The following is a 19,950-nucleotide window of genomic DNA, read 5'->3' as shown; positions in this document are numbered from 1 at the left end:
ACAGTTGGACGTGTCACACCCTGTGAAACGTCGTCATAGGGGGTTTCAACTTTGGATTTTTACGTATCGTTTCGGAAACTTGTCCGGACGAACGATGGGGGGTTTCCAACAAACTTAACAAAGTCCCTCGCGCCAAAGGCCCGAGGCTTGAGCGAGGGACTTACGGCTAATGTCAATTTTCAAGCGTGAGATCGGCCGGGGCATTTGGCCAAAAACACCTTTGCATTGTAAAACATTTTTTTGTACTTATCTTTCTCTCAAGTCCCAAAACAAAGAATATGTGCAGTTGTTCCCTCTACATCCTTCAACTCTCATTTTTTCAAAACACCCAGCGGCTCTTGAGATAAATGGAAAAAGCCTTTGGGGCTGAACGCCGGGGCTAACAAGGCTCACAGTGACCAGATTTGCTGCGCGTCAGAAACATATGATTTTGACGTACAGTCAAAACAAGACTTTTGAAATGCATTATTGGTCTTTAAACGTGTGTGATCAAGACTCATGAAGTTCTTTTCATCCTTCACTCGATCATCCATTTTAAGTAGGTCTTTTAGTTCTTTATGATACCATCCACTCGCAACTCATTGAACTTTGTCTTACTGGTTTATCAGACTTAGTTAAAAATACAAGAAAACATCCTTTGCAGTTCCAGAAGCTAGAAGCTAGACCTCTTCCGAACAACTGGCAATCAGCTATTGGTGATCGACCGTTTCGATGTTCTAGACTTCGTGGTCAATGTTCAATTCCAATGCAACTGGAAGAAAATTCAAATCAAAGAACAATCACTTGAACAAAAACAAAGAATGGAAAAGTTGAATGGAAGAAAATAATAACGAAGTGATAAAACTGGAAATATATCTAAAGAAAACAATCTGGTTCAATTTTGGGGGTGAATTTTAATTGTTTGTAAATGATATGGAATCAAAAGTAAAACATAGGATCAGTGAATCACAGCACTCCCAAAATTTCAATGAGTAATGGAGAATAAAAAGTTCATCTTCTTAGAATCAGTGGCAGCAGTATTCAAGTGAAATGAAGTGAAGTGAGGAGCTTTGATGGACCTTTGAGTTGATTCTACACGGTGAAGGCTTGAAAAGGACAATCATGAATGAAGTGATAAAATCGAAATTTGACTAATTTAACAGTCTCTAATGTAGAGGTGTATAAGATGGATTGGACAGAATCAAGTCCCATCTGTGATGTTTTGTAATTTCCATTCTATTTGACCTTCAAGATGGATTGGTAGAAAAGCATTTTCCCCAGATGCAGCGCTTGGAATCCTTTGCAGCATGGAGGTGTGCCAGTGCGGTAAGAGCTTTTGTAGATGTGATGCGATTGAGTTGTCGGTGTGATACGCAATCAGACTAGACTTTGAAGCTTGTAGGGAATCTTGAAATAGGACGTGAGCCAAACAACAGTTTGATCATCTGGGTTTTGAGATTTTTCCCAGAAAGTCCATTTTTGTCCACCGCAGTCGTGTATGGCCCTGAGGGACCAAGCACTTTGAGCCCCGAAGGACATTTTCAATCTTTCTCAAGAGCCGCTGGGTCTTTTGAAAAAATGACAGTTGAAGGATGTAGAGGGAACAACTGCGCATATTCTTTGTTTTGGGACTTGAGAGAAAGATAAGTACAAAAAAATGTTTTATAATGCAAAGGTGTTTTTGGCCAAATGCCCCGGCCGATCTCACGCTTGAAAATCGACATTACACCACGGGGGGATCCTGGGTCGGATTTTCGCCTTTAAATGGTCGAGTCAGTATTCCGTCCCATGTCCGTCGGGGGTTCACCATCAGGCCGCCTCCCCTGGGCCTCCAGGCGGTCCGGGCCCCCGGCTTGTACAGCCTTCTGCTGCACATCGAAGGCCGCCAGGAACCCGACGCATGTCGCCCATGCGCCGTTTTAAGGCCGCCTGCACGGAAAAATTCGCCAAGGCTCGACAGATCATCGTCATGCAGGAAGTTTCCGGATCAAGATGCTGACCCAGAGCGAAGATGTGCGAGACATTGACCGCTAAGATCACGGCACAAGCAAGGTGGCCCAGCTCCACACCTTCATGCTTGACTTACGTCTCACATCCCGGATCTTTGTAACCCTCCTCGCCAAGCTCTTCGTGTCAACAGGCTTTTGTTCCAGGGTTGGAACCCTTTCGAGATCGCACAAGGTTCAGACCCGATATCACTGGAGTTAGGAAGGATCTCGCTCTCGCCAACAGATGGGCCACATCGCATTTACCTGCCAAACATAATCCTTCATCCACGACGGCAGCAGAGATCTCTCGACTTTTCTTCTTGGTGGCGTTATGCCAGTGCGTTTTGCATCTTCGATTTCAAACACTCTGGTTTTTGTTTCCCCTGCCGGGCTGGACATTCCAGTCTCACAGTGCAATATATCGCCTTTTCACAATTTGTTTCATTATCATCCATTGCCAGGACATCCAGCAAATTCAGCGTTTCAATTCCCTTGCTGTGCTTATTCCCTCCCCAAGTCTCCATTAACTGCACTCCATTCACTGCCGCCAACGAATTGCTCACACTGATCCCGCTCTCATTCTGGTCCCAAAATGGCTCAAGGAACCCAACCGCCCAACCGATGTAAGCTTCCGCAATTTTCATTCTATAAACGGCGTGAATTCCAAAACTTTGGCTGATTGCTGTAACCTGTAGATTTTGAATTGATCAACTCGGTGGCTTCCAATCCCAAGTGGAAGTGCTTGGTCTGTGGACGACAGATGGGCGAAATAGGCATAGGGCCACATTTGATTTCCGCGCCTCACCTCGAAGCTGTTGCCCGTTACGAGGCTTGTCTAGCAGCCGAGAATGCAGTGCTCCCCGGCCTCAACGACGACCCCCCTCTGTCCCCAACCGTACCTGCCTCTCAGGAAGATATGTTTGGTGACAATGACCCAGCACCAGACACGGACACAACGAGACGACCTCCCTCGCCTTTTTCATACCTCCGTGCGTTTCAACTTGCACAGGCCAATCAACCTAGCGACTCGGATGACTCCGACAAGGAAATCGACGTCCACAAGGTACTCGAGGCTATTCGAGCCATGGACGACGACGACGACTGGGGTCCAATGGACGAAGCCGCGGATGAGGCCATCCTGGAGGCTGATATGCGCAGTGGGCAGCTGTTAGATTCTTCAGAGTGGTATCCTTTTAAGAAGAAAGAGGTACGTCCACAGCCCAACAAATACCAACAAATACACTCAAAAAGGAGCAAATAGAAACTGATTCGCTCCTTTCATTTCCTCGGACAGCACGTTGTCGCACTCTTGATCATTGGCTCTACTCGAAGCATTTTATCACGGTCCCAATACCATCGAATCCGCGCCATATTGCTGATATGCAAAGTGCACTTGCCTGAATGGGGCGCGTTACGTGCTTTAAGCATCAGGCTGAAGAAGGATCTGGGCCTTGAGGTCAGTGAACGGACCAGCCCGCACGGCAAGCCCCTTTTTGGCTTGAAGGTGCAGACCATCATCACCAATGTGAGTCTTCCAAGATCATTGTCTGATTGTAAAGCGCCTCTGACTATATTGTCTGCTTCTGTCACAGGAACTCGCTAACCCTTTGGTCAGCCCGTTCTTGGTATCGCTTCCCAAATTGCCAACAACAAACGAGCCCATCAACCGATTATCCCAATCGCAAAAATGGCGCGAAGGTTTTAGCAAAGACCTTCGTGTCCAAATGGTAGTCTCTCGTGGAAAGCATTGGTTCATATACAAGCCCGTTCAAATCTTTTCGCAGCAGGTCGTGGTCCCGGCCTTCTTCTTTCAGATTAATGGCAGACAAATGGCGCAATGCCTCACAACAACTGTCCAAGAGTGCCCCAACAACCCATCAGAATTTCAAATACTCATACCCTCCGAGAACTCTTTCGACTCGAATGAGTTCGTAACTATCGATGTCAAAGCGTTCTGGAAAAACTCTACTGACATCCAAATACATGAAGGAAGGACCTTGCAGTCGCATTTGTATCGTGTGTCCCCTTATTTCGCTCCTATCCTATCCACATGATTTTGTAATCTGACTCGTATGTTGCCGCAGAAGAAAGCAAAGACGGTTTCATCCGTATCCCAATCACCAACGCCTGGCGCCGACGCGCCAATGGACTTATAATTAAACACATCCTGTTGACGTTGTATTCTGACGATACCTCTGGCAATGTATCGAAGGCTTGGAACAAGCATATGAGTATATTCTTTACACTCGCGGGCTTACCTCCACATATGACAAACGAAGAGTATAATATTCATTTCCTGGCGACGTCGAACTGCGCATCTGCACTGGAACTGCTGGATGAGGTCGTCGATGATATTAAGTGAGTGCATCCTCATCATCTGCCCTTCTGTGTCTTTTATACTGATCCTATCCCCCGATGCAAGTGAACACAGCGCCAATGGATTTGTTGCGCATGACCACGTGACTGGCACCGACGTCCTGGCGATGGTTGTGGTGTTGTTCCACCTCGGCGATGGCCCCATGCATGCCGAGATCAGCAACACCACAAACCCTGCAAACACGTTAACGCCCTGCCGCATATGTGATTTACAAGTCACGAATATGGCTGACAAAAAAAGTAAGCAGTACGTGTCAGACTTCATTGGAGTGGACTTGGACGGGGAACAAGTAAGCCAACCAAACCCGTTTTCCCCCCGCATTGATTGGTTGAACTCGCAAAATTGATCAAACAACCAATGTACTCTACCATTGCCACAGTTCTCTCTACCCAAACGCGATTGGGATCACACCCGTGAAAGAGCTTCACGATTATGGGTGTTGGCTCAGAGACCTCACAGCAAAACGGCGGTCAAAACGGAAGCGCGGAAGTATGGATTCCGTGATTCCGTCTTGGATTATTTCCTCAAAATGGTCCACGAAGCGCCAGACACTTGCGATGTCGCCAAGCTATGCCAGGATTTGACCAACCAACTAGGCGCCCATTTGTTCAACCCCATGTTGCGGCTCAGAGGTACGAGGATTCCTGCAGATGGCGCTGACCGTTTGGATTTCCTGAAATCGTGTTTTGATTTTCTTTTTGCCTTTCCAAGGGTTCAACGGACACCAAGACACCCCACCGCGAATTGTCAGCTCGGTCCTCCTGGGCATTGTCAAAAGGCCTCAAAATAGCAGCGATTCAACCTCACACTCTCATTGTTCATTACCAGAGTCTCGTCGGAAAAGACTTCCGGACCATTCTTCAGGCTGCCCCTTTTGTTTTTTTGGATTATATTCCTGAAGAAAAACGTCCTCTGTGGAAATCCTTGTGTCATTTAAGTTCATACATCTTTCAGCACGAAATAACTAACATGGAAGAATATCTGCAAACCATGGAGTCTGTGATCTTGATGTTTTTCCATGAACTTATCCAAAATTCGGCTCAATGGGTTAATAAGCCCAAATTCCATATGCTGAGCCACTTGAAAGATTCTGTGGAACGTTTTGGACCTGCTAACCTTTGCATGACAGAGAAGTTTGAGTCTTACAACGGTGTTTTGCGTGCTGCCTCAGTGCATTCCAACCGCATGGCTCCAGGTCGGGACATCGCCAACACCTTTAACACTTATCAATTGATGCGAGCCCTCCTGTCGGGCAACACCTTCTTTCACAAGGAATTGGGTGCCCGATGTGCGGCTGGACCGCAAGTGCGAAGACTTCTGACCTCGATGCCGGAATTATCTAAGGCGATGGGCCTCGACCCTAAAGCCAAAGGCGCGGCTGTCTTTTCTGCTGGGCGTAAGGTTTTTTGGTGTCCATTCACAGACCACGTGGCCGTTTTAACAAAGTTTTTGTCCCCTTCAGCTCGTGTCGAGGTGTCCACTGATGTACCCGAGTTTCTCGCAAGCGAAGATCTATTGTGGATCGAACATCAAAGTGTTACTTTAGTCAATCATCAGACAATTTGCAAAAAGGACTTTGTGAAGGTGTGTCCCCCAGGCATGTGGGAACTGGTCTCTTGAATGTGAGTTCGCTGACTCTTGAAACCTCTCAGCTCAAGTCCAGGGATGGAGTCTTTCAAGTGGCGGCTATTTGGAAGCCGGAGAATCACTCTGCAAATAGATCAGTCATCTTACTTCAGGAGATCCAACCGGGTGGTATATATCCTTTTTATGGCATGCGTGAACTCATCAGGACTTTGCGCAAAAGATGGGTCAAGATAACGGTAAGGAACAATAGATTGTCATGTTCATAACTCACCGACCGCTCGCTAATTGACATTGTAGGATGTTGTTTGCCTTTTGAATGTGCAACACAATTGCCATCGTTCCAATTGCGCAGTCACGGAAGGCGCGAAGAAACGACTCGAAAGAAGGGAAACTTCTGCGACGATCAGCACCATCGGCCATGTGGAAAATGACTGGTTCATCCTGAACAGTGGAAGCCACTACTCCGCCAAAACGCATCGAGCAGTGGCGAAAGTTCCGTCACAAACCATTTCACCCGCTGAGTGGTTGGCAGCATTTGAAAAAGGGCTCAAAGTCTGGCGGTCTGTTCCGGTGAAGCCACGTAAAAAAAGGCAAGCAAAGAAAGGGAAGGACAAAGGGAGGGCAGACGATGGAGATGAGGATTTTGAACAATCCGATTCTTCTGCGGATTGAGGCCCTCGTGAAGAGTTCGCTGTGCATAAAGGAATTATCAAACGCTTTTGTATCCTCTCCCCAAACAAGAATTTCTTTTGTGCTATTCCCAATGGATTCAAATCGCTGAGTTATACAATGACTTTCACATTCCATATGGCCACAACTTTGACAATTGACCCATTCATTTCGCAACACATGTTTGCAACGCATGTTCTAACATGAGAATGTTCCCTGTTAATATTAACATTCCACATAAGTTCTGAAATATTTCCTAAAGAGGGAATTCCAGCTAGCACCGGCGCGCGCAAGTCAAGTTTGCTTTGCGCCAGACCGACGAACGCGCAGACCAATCAGGGATGGCCTTCACCCCTGGATTCAATCCCGTGTTCGCGTCGCGCTGCTAAAGCAACCCGGTTCAATCTCTTGCAACTCATTCCTCTTTTTCTCGCCCTCAAAGAGGATTTAATCCATCACAGCTTTTGAACTCACCACATTCAAATTGCTTTTTACTTCTCACCTCTCATATCAAACCCCTCTCTCTCATTATAAAATGTCATCTCAAACCGGGCGAATCGACAACCTGTCAGCTTCAATTGCTTCCCAAAGCAACCGTGCTCAGCCATATTCCTTGACCACTCCGAGGGGCAACAGTACGCTGCCCTTCTGCCCTTCTTTCTTTGATTCCGATGTTCATGTCACTTTATGTCGTTCCAATCTCCTTCAGGAACCCCACTTGTGGGCACCGCTGGTTCTGCCAATCGCGCCGAACAGCGAAGTCTCCAAGGTTCAGGCTCGCAAGCCTCGGTGGGAGGCTCGAATGACAGTGTAAGTGTCCAATCGCCTCCTTTTTCCTTTCATGTGCTAAATCAAATGCGAACTAAGCACCCAATTTGTGCGTCCAGACCAAGGACGGCGATGTTTCACGCATCATGGCTGCAATCACCAGTCTTTCTGGTAAGGTGGAAAAAGAAATGTTGGTGATGGCTGACACCTTGCGTCAAGAGATTGAGCACATGTCCAGCAAGCTCGATGAGGACATCGGTCAGTTGGCCAGGCAGGTGGACGAACAAATCGCTTCGGTCGCCGACAAGCACACCAAAGACTTCATCACCCTGTCCAACAAGCTGGACCAAGTGAATGAGTCTGTCGAAGACATCACACATCAAGGTGAAGGCCCAGGTTCTGCTGCCCGGCCTGCTGCCGCATCGAACGCCCCACCGGCGAAACACTGGTACTACTCACCTGAGCTTAAAGTACAACCAGAATCTTCCTGCGATCTGATATGTCTTGATCAGCAAAAGTCTTTCTCATTTGTTTTCCTCCCGTTCTTTCACATTCTGATCAGAGTCGGGTGTATACAGAGGCATACGCATCGGTTCCGTTACCCACGATCGGCGCATATACCAAACTTCACAATCCCAATGGGGACTTGTTGCCCAACTCGTTGTTTGCAACTATTAAGGTTAGATAGTCGACTGTTTTGGGTAGTCTGTTTATTGATTTTCCACCGCATTCACACTCCAGCGGGCAATCAAAGCTATCCCCGGCACCTGGCCTGCCGAACAACTTCCTCCAGTCGTAAATGGAGCCCAGAACGTTGCCGATGCCCAAACGTACGCGACCTTAGTTAAGGACGCTGGGAAGCACGCTCGAGAGCGTTTACATAAATTGGTAAGTGGTGGTACTCATTCATCCATTCATTCGAATAATTTTTTTTGACACATTTTTCTCATCACTTCTCCGGTGCTACGCAGCTGTTGCTCAACATCAAAAACAACCCTGGAAGCACGGTGCCCTGCATGAAACGTCTGGTCCATCGCGTAAGTCTTCGCTGCCATCTTGCGTGCATAACGTATGTTGCCTGAACCATGTTTTTTTTGGTCTGTATGTAGATCGCTCAAGATTGTGGAACCACCGCTGAGGGTCTAGGCGAAGAGGCCTATTGGATCAAATGCACTGATCAACACCGCCTCCGCATCGCGTACCTGGTGGGTTTGAAGGGTTTCCACTTTCTAGCAACCTGATGGCTGATTGGTTCATAAAATCCACCAGCGACGAGAAGCCCTACGCATCTTTCAAGAGCGTCGTCAAGGAGGAGCCGGAGGAAATATCTGGGCCAGGGTCGACCAACATCTGCACCATTTGGGTGTTCAAGGTACCTTATATAGTTCTGCGTAAGTCCTGCAAATGCTGATCACTACCGTTAGATTTAGATATACACTCATCATGACTATCCTCTTCAGATTTTACAAGTTGATTTACGATGAAGATCGCACGACCTTCAATGGCGAAGGGTACTTTACGGACATTGACGCTTCGGTAACATTCGATTTACCTTCAGAAGAGGACATCCACGAGATGATGGAACGTATTCAAGAAGCCGGAGGGTCTTTGGGGGACCTAGAGTGAATGGCCCACCTATTCAGAGTTTGGGACATCAAAGACGCCACTTTCTCTGTTCCTTCTTATGGTTTGGAGATCAAAGTTATAGGGATTGTTTGGCTATCTATTATACTCGGTTGTCTTCTTTCATTTGTAAACCTCCCTTGCGAAATGCACCGGCTTTCATGCCCAACTGTCAGCTGTCATGATTTCGAAAAGGGTCTTTGAGGCCACAATTTCCTTTTTGGGGCACTTTTTTTATATATCAATTTTTTTTTGGGGATTCCAGCCCCCCAAAATCACACTGCGAAATGGCCTGATGGCGCTTTTGGGGCCATTCAGGCCGCCCACAGTCCACAAGGAGACGCGCTAAGTGCGCCGAAATCCCAGTTACAAAACGCCTGACTCGACGACTCGATGTCGCCTCGGAGGCGACATCATTCTGACCAGCTAGTTACGGCCCTTCCCTGCGGAGGGAAGGCCAGCCCAAAGGCGGGCGAGGATGACCGGCGCAAGACGGTCAAGGTCCCCCCGTGGTGTAGCCGTAAGTCCCTTGCTCAAGCCTCGGGCCTTTGGCGCGAGGGACTTTGTTAAGTTTGGGTTTCCAACAAGAAGTAACGAACGCACATTAGATTTTTACGGTGTTCTCTCAAAAAATCGGGGAAATCTTTTTACGGTGCCGTGCTGTAAAATATCTCCCAATTTAAGACGGCAATTGGCGCCCAGCCGCCACACAGGCTTGAGGCATGCCAATTCCTCACATGTACACATGTCCTAGCGAATATTGTCAGAATCACAAACTGCATAACAGCATCTTTCAAACTTTGTGCTTCTATTGACCTTGAAGTTGGTCTTGATTTGTTGACTGAATCTATCAGATCAAGCAAACCAAGTGAATATAGTTGAATGATCTTCTTGAAATGATTTCATGGATTTGAGAAAATGTATGATGCCTTGAATTTGATGGACTGTGAGATGATTACATGCTTCACTTGATGAGCTGAGTGTGAGATGAAAGGCTAGTCCAATCAAAGAGCTGAGCCACACTGGTGTTGGCTGATGATGATGGTGTTGGAGCCTCAAGGGTGTTGAAGAGAAATGTTGCTGTGTACAAAGAGGATTTTACTGAGGAATTTACAATTATGTAAAGTAGTTTTTGATCTCCTTTCATGACCAGGATGGGATTTATCTTTTGGTGGCATGATTGCTATAATCACCAAAAAACACAACCAAACTTGCCCATAGATGAGAGAGATTGAAATGCAGATTGATTGTGTGACTGAAAATGTGAGATGAGGAACAGTGAGATGGCACAGGTGTATAGGTGGATAGAAAAAGTTGTTGAGACTTGTGACGTGTAATAGCATACCACAGGGACACTTGAATTGGTGGTAGCTCCCTGGGGGTAGACCAGAACACTTTTTTTATCAAATTACTTTCCTTGATTAAGGTCAGAAACACCCTAAATCTAGACCTGAGCCCAAACTTCAAAGATACTTTTTAACTTCTTGACCATTTCTCAAAGATCAAGTCTGAGTGGTAAAATTCATTTCCTTTGGATTCTATTTTTGTCCACATTGGACACTTCACCATGGTCCAAGTTTCTCAGCATCAACAACTGATTGAAGAAGTCACTCACCTCTACCAAACTTCCAAATTCCTAGCTAATAAACCCTTATGCAAAAACTTTTCCTTGGAGCTCCAATCAGCCCATCAATGGGTATCATGTTATATGAAGATGATCAAGATATGAGTCATTCACAATGGAGCAATTACATTGTTAGTGAAAGTAATTGCTTATAAGTGATTGTGAAACGTTGGTATGGATGATTGTTTATTTTGCAACATAAAAAGCACAAGCATAAAACCCATGTATATATAGAAATGAATGGTAGAGACAACGGTGGCACGGCTAAGTTAAGTTAGCGCTTAGAGAGTTTTATTGCTAAGCTAACACTAAATCCCTAGTGCACTCAACCTAAGCTAATCAAACTTTGATTTTTCCTTTGGCGGGTCTGCGCTAAGCTAAGCCGGGAGCTTAGGTATCAAAAAAAACATGTTTTAAGTGCAAAAAAGGGCCGCTAAGCCGCTATTAGCGGTTTAGCGGCCAATGAATTGGCTTAGCAGGTGTCATTTTACGCCCGTTAAGCCAATGGCTTAGCGTTAGCGGAAATCCACTAAGATTAGTGTTAGCGGATTTTTCCTTAGCAGCTTCTAGCTAAGCTAAGCCAAGGTGGCAAAAATCCTTAGCTTAGCTTAGCTTAGCAAGCCACCGTTTGTAGAGAAAAGAGAACACTGATAAACCAAAAAGCTTACCTATGAGTCATTCACAATAGGGCAATTATGTTGTTAGTAAAAGTAATTGCTTGTATGTGATTTAGAAACATTTGAATGGATAAAGATCAAAGTTAAACCTTGTAGACTTGTAGGCTGCTTATAATAAAAATGAGAACACTGCTAATAGTTAAGAGCACACATAGAATAGAGATCAATGTATAACAACATATCAAATGAGAACATGACAACAAATCATGATACCAAAAACAATAAGATCACACTACATAATGTCATTGAACAGACAGCTTTATTGGCCAACACCAACATCCCCCCTCACTTGTGCAGTCCACAACAGAAGTCTGAGCACAACATGAATCAAAAGCATTGGTTTATCATTGAACAATTGTATAGCATGGTCAATGGAAGAAATGGAAATGGCAGAGACAGGAAGATGAAGGTTCACAGAAAGTAGTTTGAACCAAATGGCCTGACTTGTGCAGTTCAATAGAGACATATACTCAGCCTCTGTAGTTGACTGGGCATTTGATTTTTGTCAATGGCTGTGCCAAGAGATGATAGCACCTCCAGTAGTGACAGATAGCCAGTTACCAAGTGACAATTATTGAGATCATATGAATAATCATCATCATCAAAGTCTTTCAAGTCAGTAGGCGTAGAACTATCAAATAGAATGCCCTAAGATAGAGAGCCCTTTATAAAATATATAGCAAACAAGGTGCTTTGCTGTGTTCCAATGCTTGAAGGTGTAACATAAGTTGTATTGAGAAATTTGACTGAAAAAAAGCAGCATCCAGACACTGACAGCAGCCCAATTGAGAGAGCCAATGTGAGATTGGTAAGGAAGAGACAAAGCTGGCCTAATGTCCTTGGGAGAGCCAAGGTGCAACTTCAAACCAACTCGCAAAGGAACTTTCACTGTGTTCAGTTTGACCATGCCAATCCATTCTCTACTGCACAAGATCAGAGGGTGGACCATAAAGGTTTATTCTTTCATTGCAAGTGTTGTAGATTGAATGAATCTAAACTCATAATTGGTGTGCCCTAGGTAAACCACAACTTCTTGTCTAGAGAGAGGCATAGGTTTCTTGGGGAGGCCCTCTGCTCAAAAGGGCCAGGGGGGGTAGGAATACCAGCAACAGTAGATGGGGAGCTCTGCACAATGGGCTAGGCATCTCCTACAACATTTAATATATACATCTGGACCACACATTTTAGCACATAAGCTCAACTTCATACAGACACCATTAGAACTTTGGGATCTATCACAAGGTTGAGCCACATAAGCCTAATGTGATTTTACTTGTTGGGTGATCTACAACAAGTGTAAAAGAGTCATCACAGTACATAAGCAACCTGATTCCCGTGGTATCATCTTGACACCATATGGTAATCTTGGAACCAATCTATTAGGTGATCATGTTGTGAGTGAAGATTTGGTCTTAAAGATGTTTGATCATAATTGTGGTAGCATACAAAACAGAATGAACAATATTAGAAATGCAGCCTGATATAGTGTGTAATGAGATTGTGAGCAGCAGGCAACACCATGTCAATATCCTTGTAGCATGTCGACGTGCACACACGGAGAGTTTCAAAATAAATTTGAAAGTCTTTTGGTCAGAATTCGACTGAGATTGTTCTTGAGAACCCTTTGTGAACAATGATTTAGTCATGGTAGTCACAGAATCTTTTGTCATCAGCTGGGGTCAACTGACTGCCAACATCCCAGTTTATAAAGGGAAGATGTGTCTGTTGTGAAACTTCTTCAATAGGTCTGTCAAGTGTCTAAGGAAACTAATTTGTGTGCGCACGTCGACGTGCTACAAGGATACAAACACGGTGCAAGTAGCTGGGCAAGTAGCAAATTTGTGATGGAGATGTTGCAATCCGGATTTGAGATGAGATGTTGAGTATGTAGAGGTGTGTGTACAGAATTTATTGGGTAGTTGTATATGTTTTAGAGGGTTGGCGGACCCCACACTCAGGGTTTCCTTGATGCACAGATACATACAATCATGAGGAAGTCAATCAGTTTTAGTAAGTTTTTGAAAGTTTCTGATTCAGAAGGATGATCACAAAGATTATTATATGAATTTCTATATTTCACCATGGAATGAGCGTGGCATATTGTAATAATGTACCACTACACAGAGTGGTTCCAATACATATATTGTGAGAGGCTATTTAAATCATGGCACAAATTCAATGGAAAGGCTATGATGACATTAGGGATGTGGGTTAAAGGCGAGACCAAAAAATATCGAGCTCTCGGTTCAGTGCAAGAAGCTAGGCTGATAAAGCTTAATGTTTGACACTTTTAAGTGTACTTGGTGTCCTTCCGATAAGCTGTTGGGGAAGCAATTCTAAGCTTTCGTAAATTCTCACCGGAAGCTTGGAGATCAACCTAGGATCTTTTGGTGGTTGAGGTGGTGCCGTTGGTCTAGTCTTGGCGCGCCTTGGTATTCCTGTGTTGATATTTGCAACTGTTAGGACTGGATCAGAAGAGAGAAAATTGTTGATAGGCTCACCTAATTTATCGAACTTGAAAGGAAGTCTTGCGCGAGGAGATGTTCCGAGCTTGGTGCTACCTCTAGAATTGAACCTCGAGATACCTGGGGAGCGACTATCGCGGGTGAAGAAGAATTGGCCGTCTCGAAACTTATCCCGTGCTGGATTTGGGTTTTCAGATTATTATCACGGAGAGTCGTGTAAGCATTTCCGATCAAGATACCAGTAAATTTCACGAGAAAGAGGCTCAGCCGATTATCATACCTCTCTGACACTTCTGCATAACAGCCCGACTCAAAGTCTGATCAGGTTTTGTTAGCGAGCAAGTCTGACGCTGCCAATCTGAATGGTATTGAAAACCTCGATTCATGTCTGTGTTGAGACGTCAAGTATAAGCGCAGGCCCAGATATCATGGTAAGCATAAGGGTGATAACTGGGATAATATACGGGGCCGGATGTGGCTAAACTCAACCTTGGCAAAAAGTATCATGGTCCCAAGGCTTGATAGTGACCTTCGCTTCACTCGGTGATTTTTGGAGATGAGATCGACGCGACTGTGTCCTTCTGAGAGTAAGCAAGCCAAATAAAGCTGCAATGAGCATAAAGATCCCAATCAGTAGAGCGATGAGCACCGCTATGAGAATCGTCTCCTTTGGCGGATCTTCCTGGATCCTTCTTGGTTTTTCGCAGTTGAAAGCGTCAGAATGGTTATGCTGTCCTTCTCTTAGTGATTGAGACATGAATGCTCACGAAGAATTCCCCAACTGTGTGGACGCAGGAGGTAAAGCCACAGAGGTCGCGGCTGTCGGAAAGGTTGTGACCGCGCTGAGAGGGGATGGAGTAGTGGAATAGGAAGAGTTCGGTCCCATTTGTGCGACGTCCATCGAGTTTGAGTTCTCAGCTTGCGTGAGATTGGAGGTCAAGGACTCGCTGGTCAGAATGTAGACTGGAGTTTGATTCGCAGTGTTGGAAGAGGATTGTAATCCGATGGTTCCGTTGATTGTATCAATAGGTAAAGAATCGACGAGACAATAATAAGACAAGGAAAAAAGAGACAAGTTGAAAATCTTTGGATAGAAGCTCTGCATCCTCCAGATAAGCCTGCTTTGAAAGAAAAAGGAAAGGTTCCAATAGTATTTTCACTTGAACTGCATCAACTGTTATGGAATATTTTTCGATTGGACTTCAACAAAAATGGATGAAAAATTGCTAAGAATAAGAAAGTGTCGTTGGTGATTAACTACGGAAGCGCTCATAGGATGAGTGAATCCAAAGGTTTAAAAGCTAAACAGAGATTGTCAGTACAAAAGTGGGATGAAAGGGAAGTAGGACTACATCGATAAAAGGCTCTTTTTCACCGTCATACGCTCAAGCGATTGTGCGCGTGTGGGTTGAACCCCTTATGACCCTATGCTTGAAAGGGGGATTCGAAGTCACCCCAATCATGGCAAGTAGACTAACGTATCAGGCTCTAGACAAGAATTCCATCTCAGCCTGTTTGGATGTGCACAAGGCAACCCGAGCTCTCCATGGACCCATTTCGGACTTGGCCTCGGTTTGAGATGTATGTAGTTTCCTGATGAGTCAACCGGAATCATACTCTGCGCCTGGTATGGTTGAGTGTTGTTTGTACTGACTTCATCGAAAGATAGGTGGCAAGTGTTGCTTAGGTGAGTTGTGAGAAGCTGAGCAGCGTCGATTCGACCAAGTTCGATGTTGACGAATGTGAAGCTTTGAATAGTTTCTTGTGTATTTACACTAGAGTCGGCTGGTATAAGATTTTCTTGACCGTGACATACTATGATACACATAACAATTTGGCAGTGCTTTTCGTTATAAGACGTTCCTCCCCCAGGAAAACCCCTTGAAAGGGAATGTGAGGAAGGATCGGAGGATCATCATTTGTTCCACATGTGTTAATCCACGACCCCGGGACATCCAACTCTTCCAAGAACTTCCACTCACCGTCCTTGATCAATCAGGAGCGTAAGTGATCTATGTATACACAGTTACTTTGAAGTCTCGAACTCTCGTATCAGTTTTCATCACCTCATCAAACTAAAGACATCCTGAGGCCACGAGATTTTGAGAATATTACGGGATAACAAGATCAGTGACATAGTCTCGTTGTCCATGGCGGTTCACGCTTGAAATGTTTACAATCGAACGTTCCTGTGCTCAGCTCCGTTGCAATAGCTGTAGCGAATGTACCAATGACATGCGGCGAACGCGCTTGTAAGGGGATCAGTGAAGCTTATGTGAACATATGGTTTTGCATTCCCAATTTCCTATATGATGTACGTATTCAGTTTCAATCCTTTTTCTCGAACAAATGACTCTAGTTGGTCTTCCTCTCCCAGTTTGTTGTATCTTGTATTATCAACCTTTGAGCTTATTCATCACAATCTCATTCTCTAAAATTTTGCTTATCCCTATGCGGTCCCCTAAGCATTTGAGTCAATCTGAACAAAAAATTATCAGGAGAGTCTGGATTAAGCCATAGTTGAAGACTGTCAGAAAAACATATCAATTTGTACAATCAGAGTAATGATCTATGGCTTCCTGGACGAAAGGAGGAAGACAAAGGTGAACAACTCAAAACGAGGTGAGGTAGAAGACACAAGACAAAAGACTCTGCGGGATTACTATCAGACAGGATTTATCCAGGAATGAGAAAAATCAATGTTATTACGTTGGTGCCATACAATTTACAGCATGGAGTTCGGTAATGACTTTCAAGCTGAAGAAAAGATAGATACATAAGCAAATTTACAATTCATCTCATTCAGATTGTTCCGCCAGCCCAAGTAGGGAGAGGTAAAGTATCCAAAGCTTTGTGCTCTCCGTCGATCGAGTTCGGACCAACGAACGATTGAGGAACGAAGTCATTGTACCCGAGCGTTGGCAGGGATGGAGAGGATCCGAATCTGGGGGTCCATTGCGGTGCTTCCCACGGTGCTGGTACATTGAATCCTGCTCCTGGGAATTGAAACAAGGAAGCATCGAGCTGGGGCGCGGCGAAATTCAAGAACTCAAGTGTGACCGGTAAAGTATCAGGAACGTAGACAGCACCACTTCCATCAGCGCTAAGTGATGGGAGCTCGGGTGCAGTCGAACTCATCGGCGGGGGTGCAGTCGAACTCATTGGCGGGGGTTCATTCATAGCGCAAGATGTTTGTGCAATTCCAGTACCTGAAGAAGAACAAGGTGAAAGCGACGAAGTTTCACCCGCTGCTTGCTGAATTGCTGAACTCCAGAGAGTCGAACCCGGGTTGAGTGTTTCTTCATCACAGCACTTCAGCAAGTGCTCCAACGAGGCGTGCAATTTTTCAGCTTGGAACGTCCTATCATTTGTGCGAGTGTTGAAGTGGCGATAGGGTAGATCAAAGGTCAACTACTGTGGCACACCATACAAGCTAAGTAGCACTAACGTAGGTGCCAATGCGGCCAGGATATTCACGCATCGGTAGGCATCCGCATAGGATTCTACTCGATCAGAGGCTGTCATAAACTCGTGTCGAGTAGAAACGGCAAAGATGAATGTAAGGGCCGCCGGAGTGATCTAGAAGATGAAGTACGCGATGGATATATATATGTAATGGATATATATATGTAAGTGTGAATGTGATCTATTTCGAGCAACGCATTTTTGAATACGACGCACTGACCACGTAAGGTGTCCAGGTAGCGCTGAGCTCGAGGAAGCCTCGGCTGTTGAGGTGGTCGATCACATTAATCATCATCTTAGATGCGACCAGACATGCCTTGAGCTCTTGCTGAGGATGAGTAGCAATCAAGTGTCGATGAACAACAATTTTCAAGTATGCAAGAAGACTGTTGGGCAAATGAGACAATTCGAAGCTCAACGATCATCTCAATTGAAGAATAGTTCATGGAGACTACCCACCATTCAAACCGGGATGTGGTCACCAAGTCTACCTCGTCGGATGTTTCGGGGTCCCATTTAGCGTCATGAGGTATCTCGCGATGGACATACATGTCAACAGATTGAGCAATCTCCTGCACAAAAGACCGGTCCCAGTCACACGCCTTGCTTCCCGGGATAATCTTGAGTGCTAAGAGTGTATGCAGCGAGCGAGAAAATTGGTAATGTAGATGATAAAAAGCCAGGTTGGCCTTGTTGGCGCGAGTTGTGAGGTAGAGGATTTGATTGTTCTGAGAAATTTCTTGCACTGATTGCGGTGCCTGTCCAGCATATTCTTCACAAAACCGACTCAAACGCTCATCATCGACTATGAGGGGGTTAGCTAAATATCGTGAATGGCACGTCAATATTATATCTTCCTGAACCTGACATCGACAGGCTGACGACCTACCGACGGTGACTGGTGAATGGTTCATCATGGTGGCTCGACCAAGCGATGTGGAAAGCTGTATTTCCCGAAACTGGAGGAACCAAAAAGCTCGTTTTCTGAGTTGATCTTTCATTATCGACGTCTCCCATCGCGGGGTGCCAGCGAGGTGGGCACCCACATCTTGCGCTTTGAATCAAGATAATCAATGTCAAAAAACTGTTCAGAACCTTGCCGAGATCACCGAGATGTCGCAGGACAAACCTCTTCTCAAGAAAACTCCGGTCGAAAACCATGCCGTCATCGGGCTACTCGTGCCAATCAAAAAATACGATAGCACAGCCATCGCCTGTAAATCAAACAGGGTGGATGGGAGGGTGTAAGGTGTGAGAAGTGAATTACTGGCGGCGGCATAGACGGCCCCTGCGGCTTGCCTGTCTACTTTCATGTCATCGAGTGGTGGGGCGACACGGAAGTCGGACGAAAACCGAGACGCCGCAGCGAAGATCGCATAACAAAGCGCACGGAATGCGTGATCAGTTTGAACAAGACCAGTGTTGTAAACGCGCATGAATTCTCCCTTGTGAAGGATGTATTCATATGGATGAACTTTTTCAAAGTAAAGGTCGATAAGTGATTCGGCAAGGTCGGGAGGAGGATAATAGTATTCGTTTGGTACGCTGCGGTAATGGTGAAGTTCGATGGTACGCTCAACGATTGAACGATTCCCATTCGCCATGTAGTATGCCAGATCTGGCTCGCCAGAGCCATCAGGTTTTTCCCATCGACCGGGCGCACTACGAACAGGGACATCTCCAGATTTATAATCTTCCAAGTAATCTGTCGGCGTGATGCGTAATTGAGCAATCGATTGAAAGACTTTATCGAGATCGCAGAGTGCGTTAGATTCAGTCTGAGGCGTAGTCGAGTCTAGCACCCTCTTCACCGGGGCGTGACTAGAGCTTGCAAGTTTTGAGGAGTCCAATGTAGGCTGAAGATGTTCATGCGTAAGCGTAAGTGAATTCAAATCGATGTTCGGTACCAAAGCCTTGAGAACTTTTTCAAGACTACGGATTCTGGTATTCATTCGATAAACCTCACTATCCGCACGCAGATTGGTTGGGACGTCGCATTACTTGATTAGGCTGAACGATCTGCTCATCCGGCTGAAAAAAGAGAGATACGGACCGCTTGGTAGGAGGTCTTTCGCGCTTAACGCCAATAGCTTCGAAGGTGCATGGACGAGATGCATGTCTGCAAGTTTCGCAAGGGATAGAATGCAGCACGATACACTTTGTCTGTTCGCATTTGTTCAGGAAAATGGAACCAACATCAGGTAACGAAAGATTTTGCAGAGAGAGATAATGCAAGACATCACCTTCATCTTCTTACAGCCATCGCAGGCACGAGGAACACGGTGTCTTACGCGCTTGATCTCCTTGCCCTCAGGGTCCATGTCAGCACAGGGGGTCCAGTCGGCAAGAGTGGAATGGTTGGAGGAAGCAAGATCAAGTCGGTTGTTGTCCATTATCAATATATCATTGGGAGGGGTGCGGAGCTCGGACCGCGGGTTAGGCTTTAAGGTCAATGGAGATCAAAACAGGATAAATGAAATAAATGAAAGCTGACCTCTGTTACATACATTTATAAGTCTATCTACAACTATCTACAATCAACCCATGCCGTGGTGCCGAAGCTGCCGGAGGGCCAGGCTGCGGTTAGATTCAACTGTGTTTGTGTCTGCGTGTTACCGAACAATTCTCCTACACTTGTCAGATTCATATTGTATAACAGTGTATACAAATATGGTGGTCAAACTTCGAGAAGAAATTATGCAAGTTCTGTGCAAGTTCTGTGCAACTT

General features: G+C 45.4%; 4 protein-coding genes across 4 annotated transcripts; 2 read left to right on the top strand and 2 right to left on the bottom strand.

Annotated features, from left to right (window-relative positions):
- Positions 1-2,559: 2,559 nt before the first annotated feature.
- MELLADRAFT_90509 (uncharacterized protein) lies at positions 2,560-3,368 on the top strand (the record flags this gene model as incomplete). The annotated part of the gene is made up of 3 exons (XM_007413773.1): positions 2,560-2,590; positions 2,663-3,174; positions 3,219-3,368. 3 exons carry the CDS (start codon positions 2,560-2,562, stop codon positions 3,366-3,368), a joined length of 693 nt encoding a protein of 230 aa, XP_007413835.1.
- Positions 3,369-7,135: 3,767 nt separating this feature from the next.
- Positions 7,136-8,763, top strand: MELLADRAFT_90508 (uncharacterized protein; the record flags this gene model as incomplete). Its single annotated transcript, XM_007413774.1, has 8 exons — positions 7,136-7,235; positions 7,310-7,410; positions 7,488-7,838; positions 7,949-8,047; positions 8,110-8,256; positions 8,340-8,405; positions 8,478-8,573; positions 8,638-8,763. The coding sequence occupies 8 exons, from the start codon at positions 7,136-7,138 to the stop codon at positions 8,761-8,763; spliced, it is 1,086 nt and encodes a 361-aa protein (XP_007413836.1).
- Positions 8,764-13,566: 4,803 nt separating this feature from the next.
- On the bottom strand, positions 13,567-14,514 carry MELLADRAFT_65904 (uncharacterized protein; the record flags this gene model as incomplete). The annotated part of the gene is made up of 3 exons (XM_007413638.1): positions 13,567-13,934; positions 14,038-14,145; positions 14,247-14,514. 3 exons carry the CDS (start codon positions 14,512-14,514, stop codon positions 13,567-13,569), a joined length of 744 nt encoding a protein of 247 aa, XP_007413700.1.
- Positions 14,515-16,559: 2,045 nt separating this feature from the next.
- Positions 16,560-19,731, bottom strand: MELLADRAFT_90507 (uncharacterized protein; the record flags this gene model as incomplete). The annotated part of the gene is made up of 9 exons (XM_007413637.1): positions 16,560-17,118; positions 17,206-17,336; positions 17,443-17,608; positions 17,682-18,042; positions 18,112-18,276; positions 18,352-19,187; positions 19,276-19,385; positions 19,466-19,663; positions 19,717-19,731. The coding sequence occupies 9 exons, from the start codon at positions 19,729-19,731 to the stop codon at positions 16,560-16,562; spliced, it is 2,541 nt and encodes an 846-aa protein (XP_007413699.1).
- Positions 19,732-19,950: the final 219 nt, after the last annotated feature.

Source organism: Melampsora larici-populina, assembly GCF_000204055.1.
Source record: "Melampsora larici-populina 98AG31 unplaced genomic scaffold MELLAscaffold_38, whole genome shotgun sequence".
NCBI classification, from domain to species: Eukaryota; Fungi; Basidiomycota; class Pucciniomycetes; order Pucciniales; family Melampsoraceae; genus Melampsora; species Melampsora laricis-populina.
The sequence above is the reverse complement of the archived record's forward strand: the minus strand, read 5'-3'. Positions and strand labels throughout refer to the sequence as shown.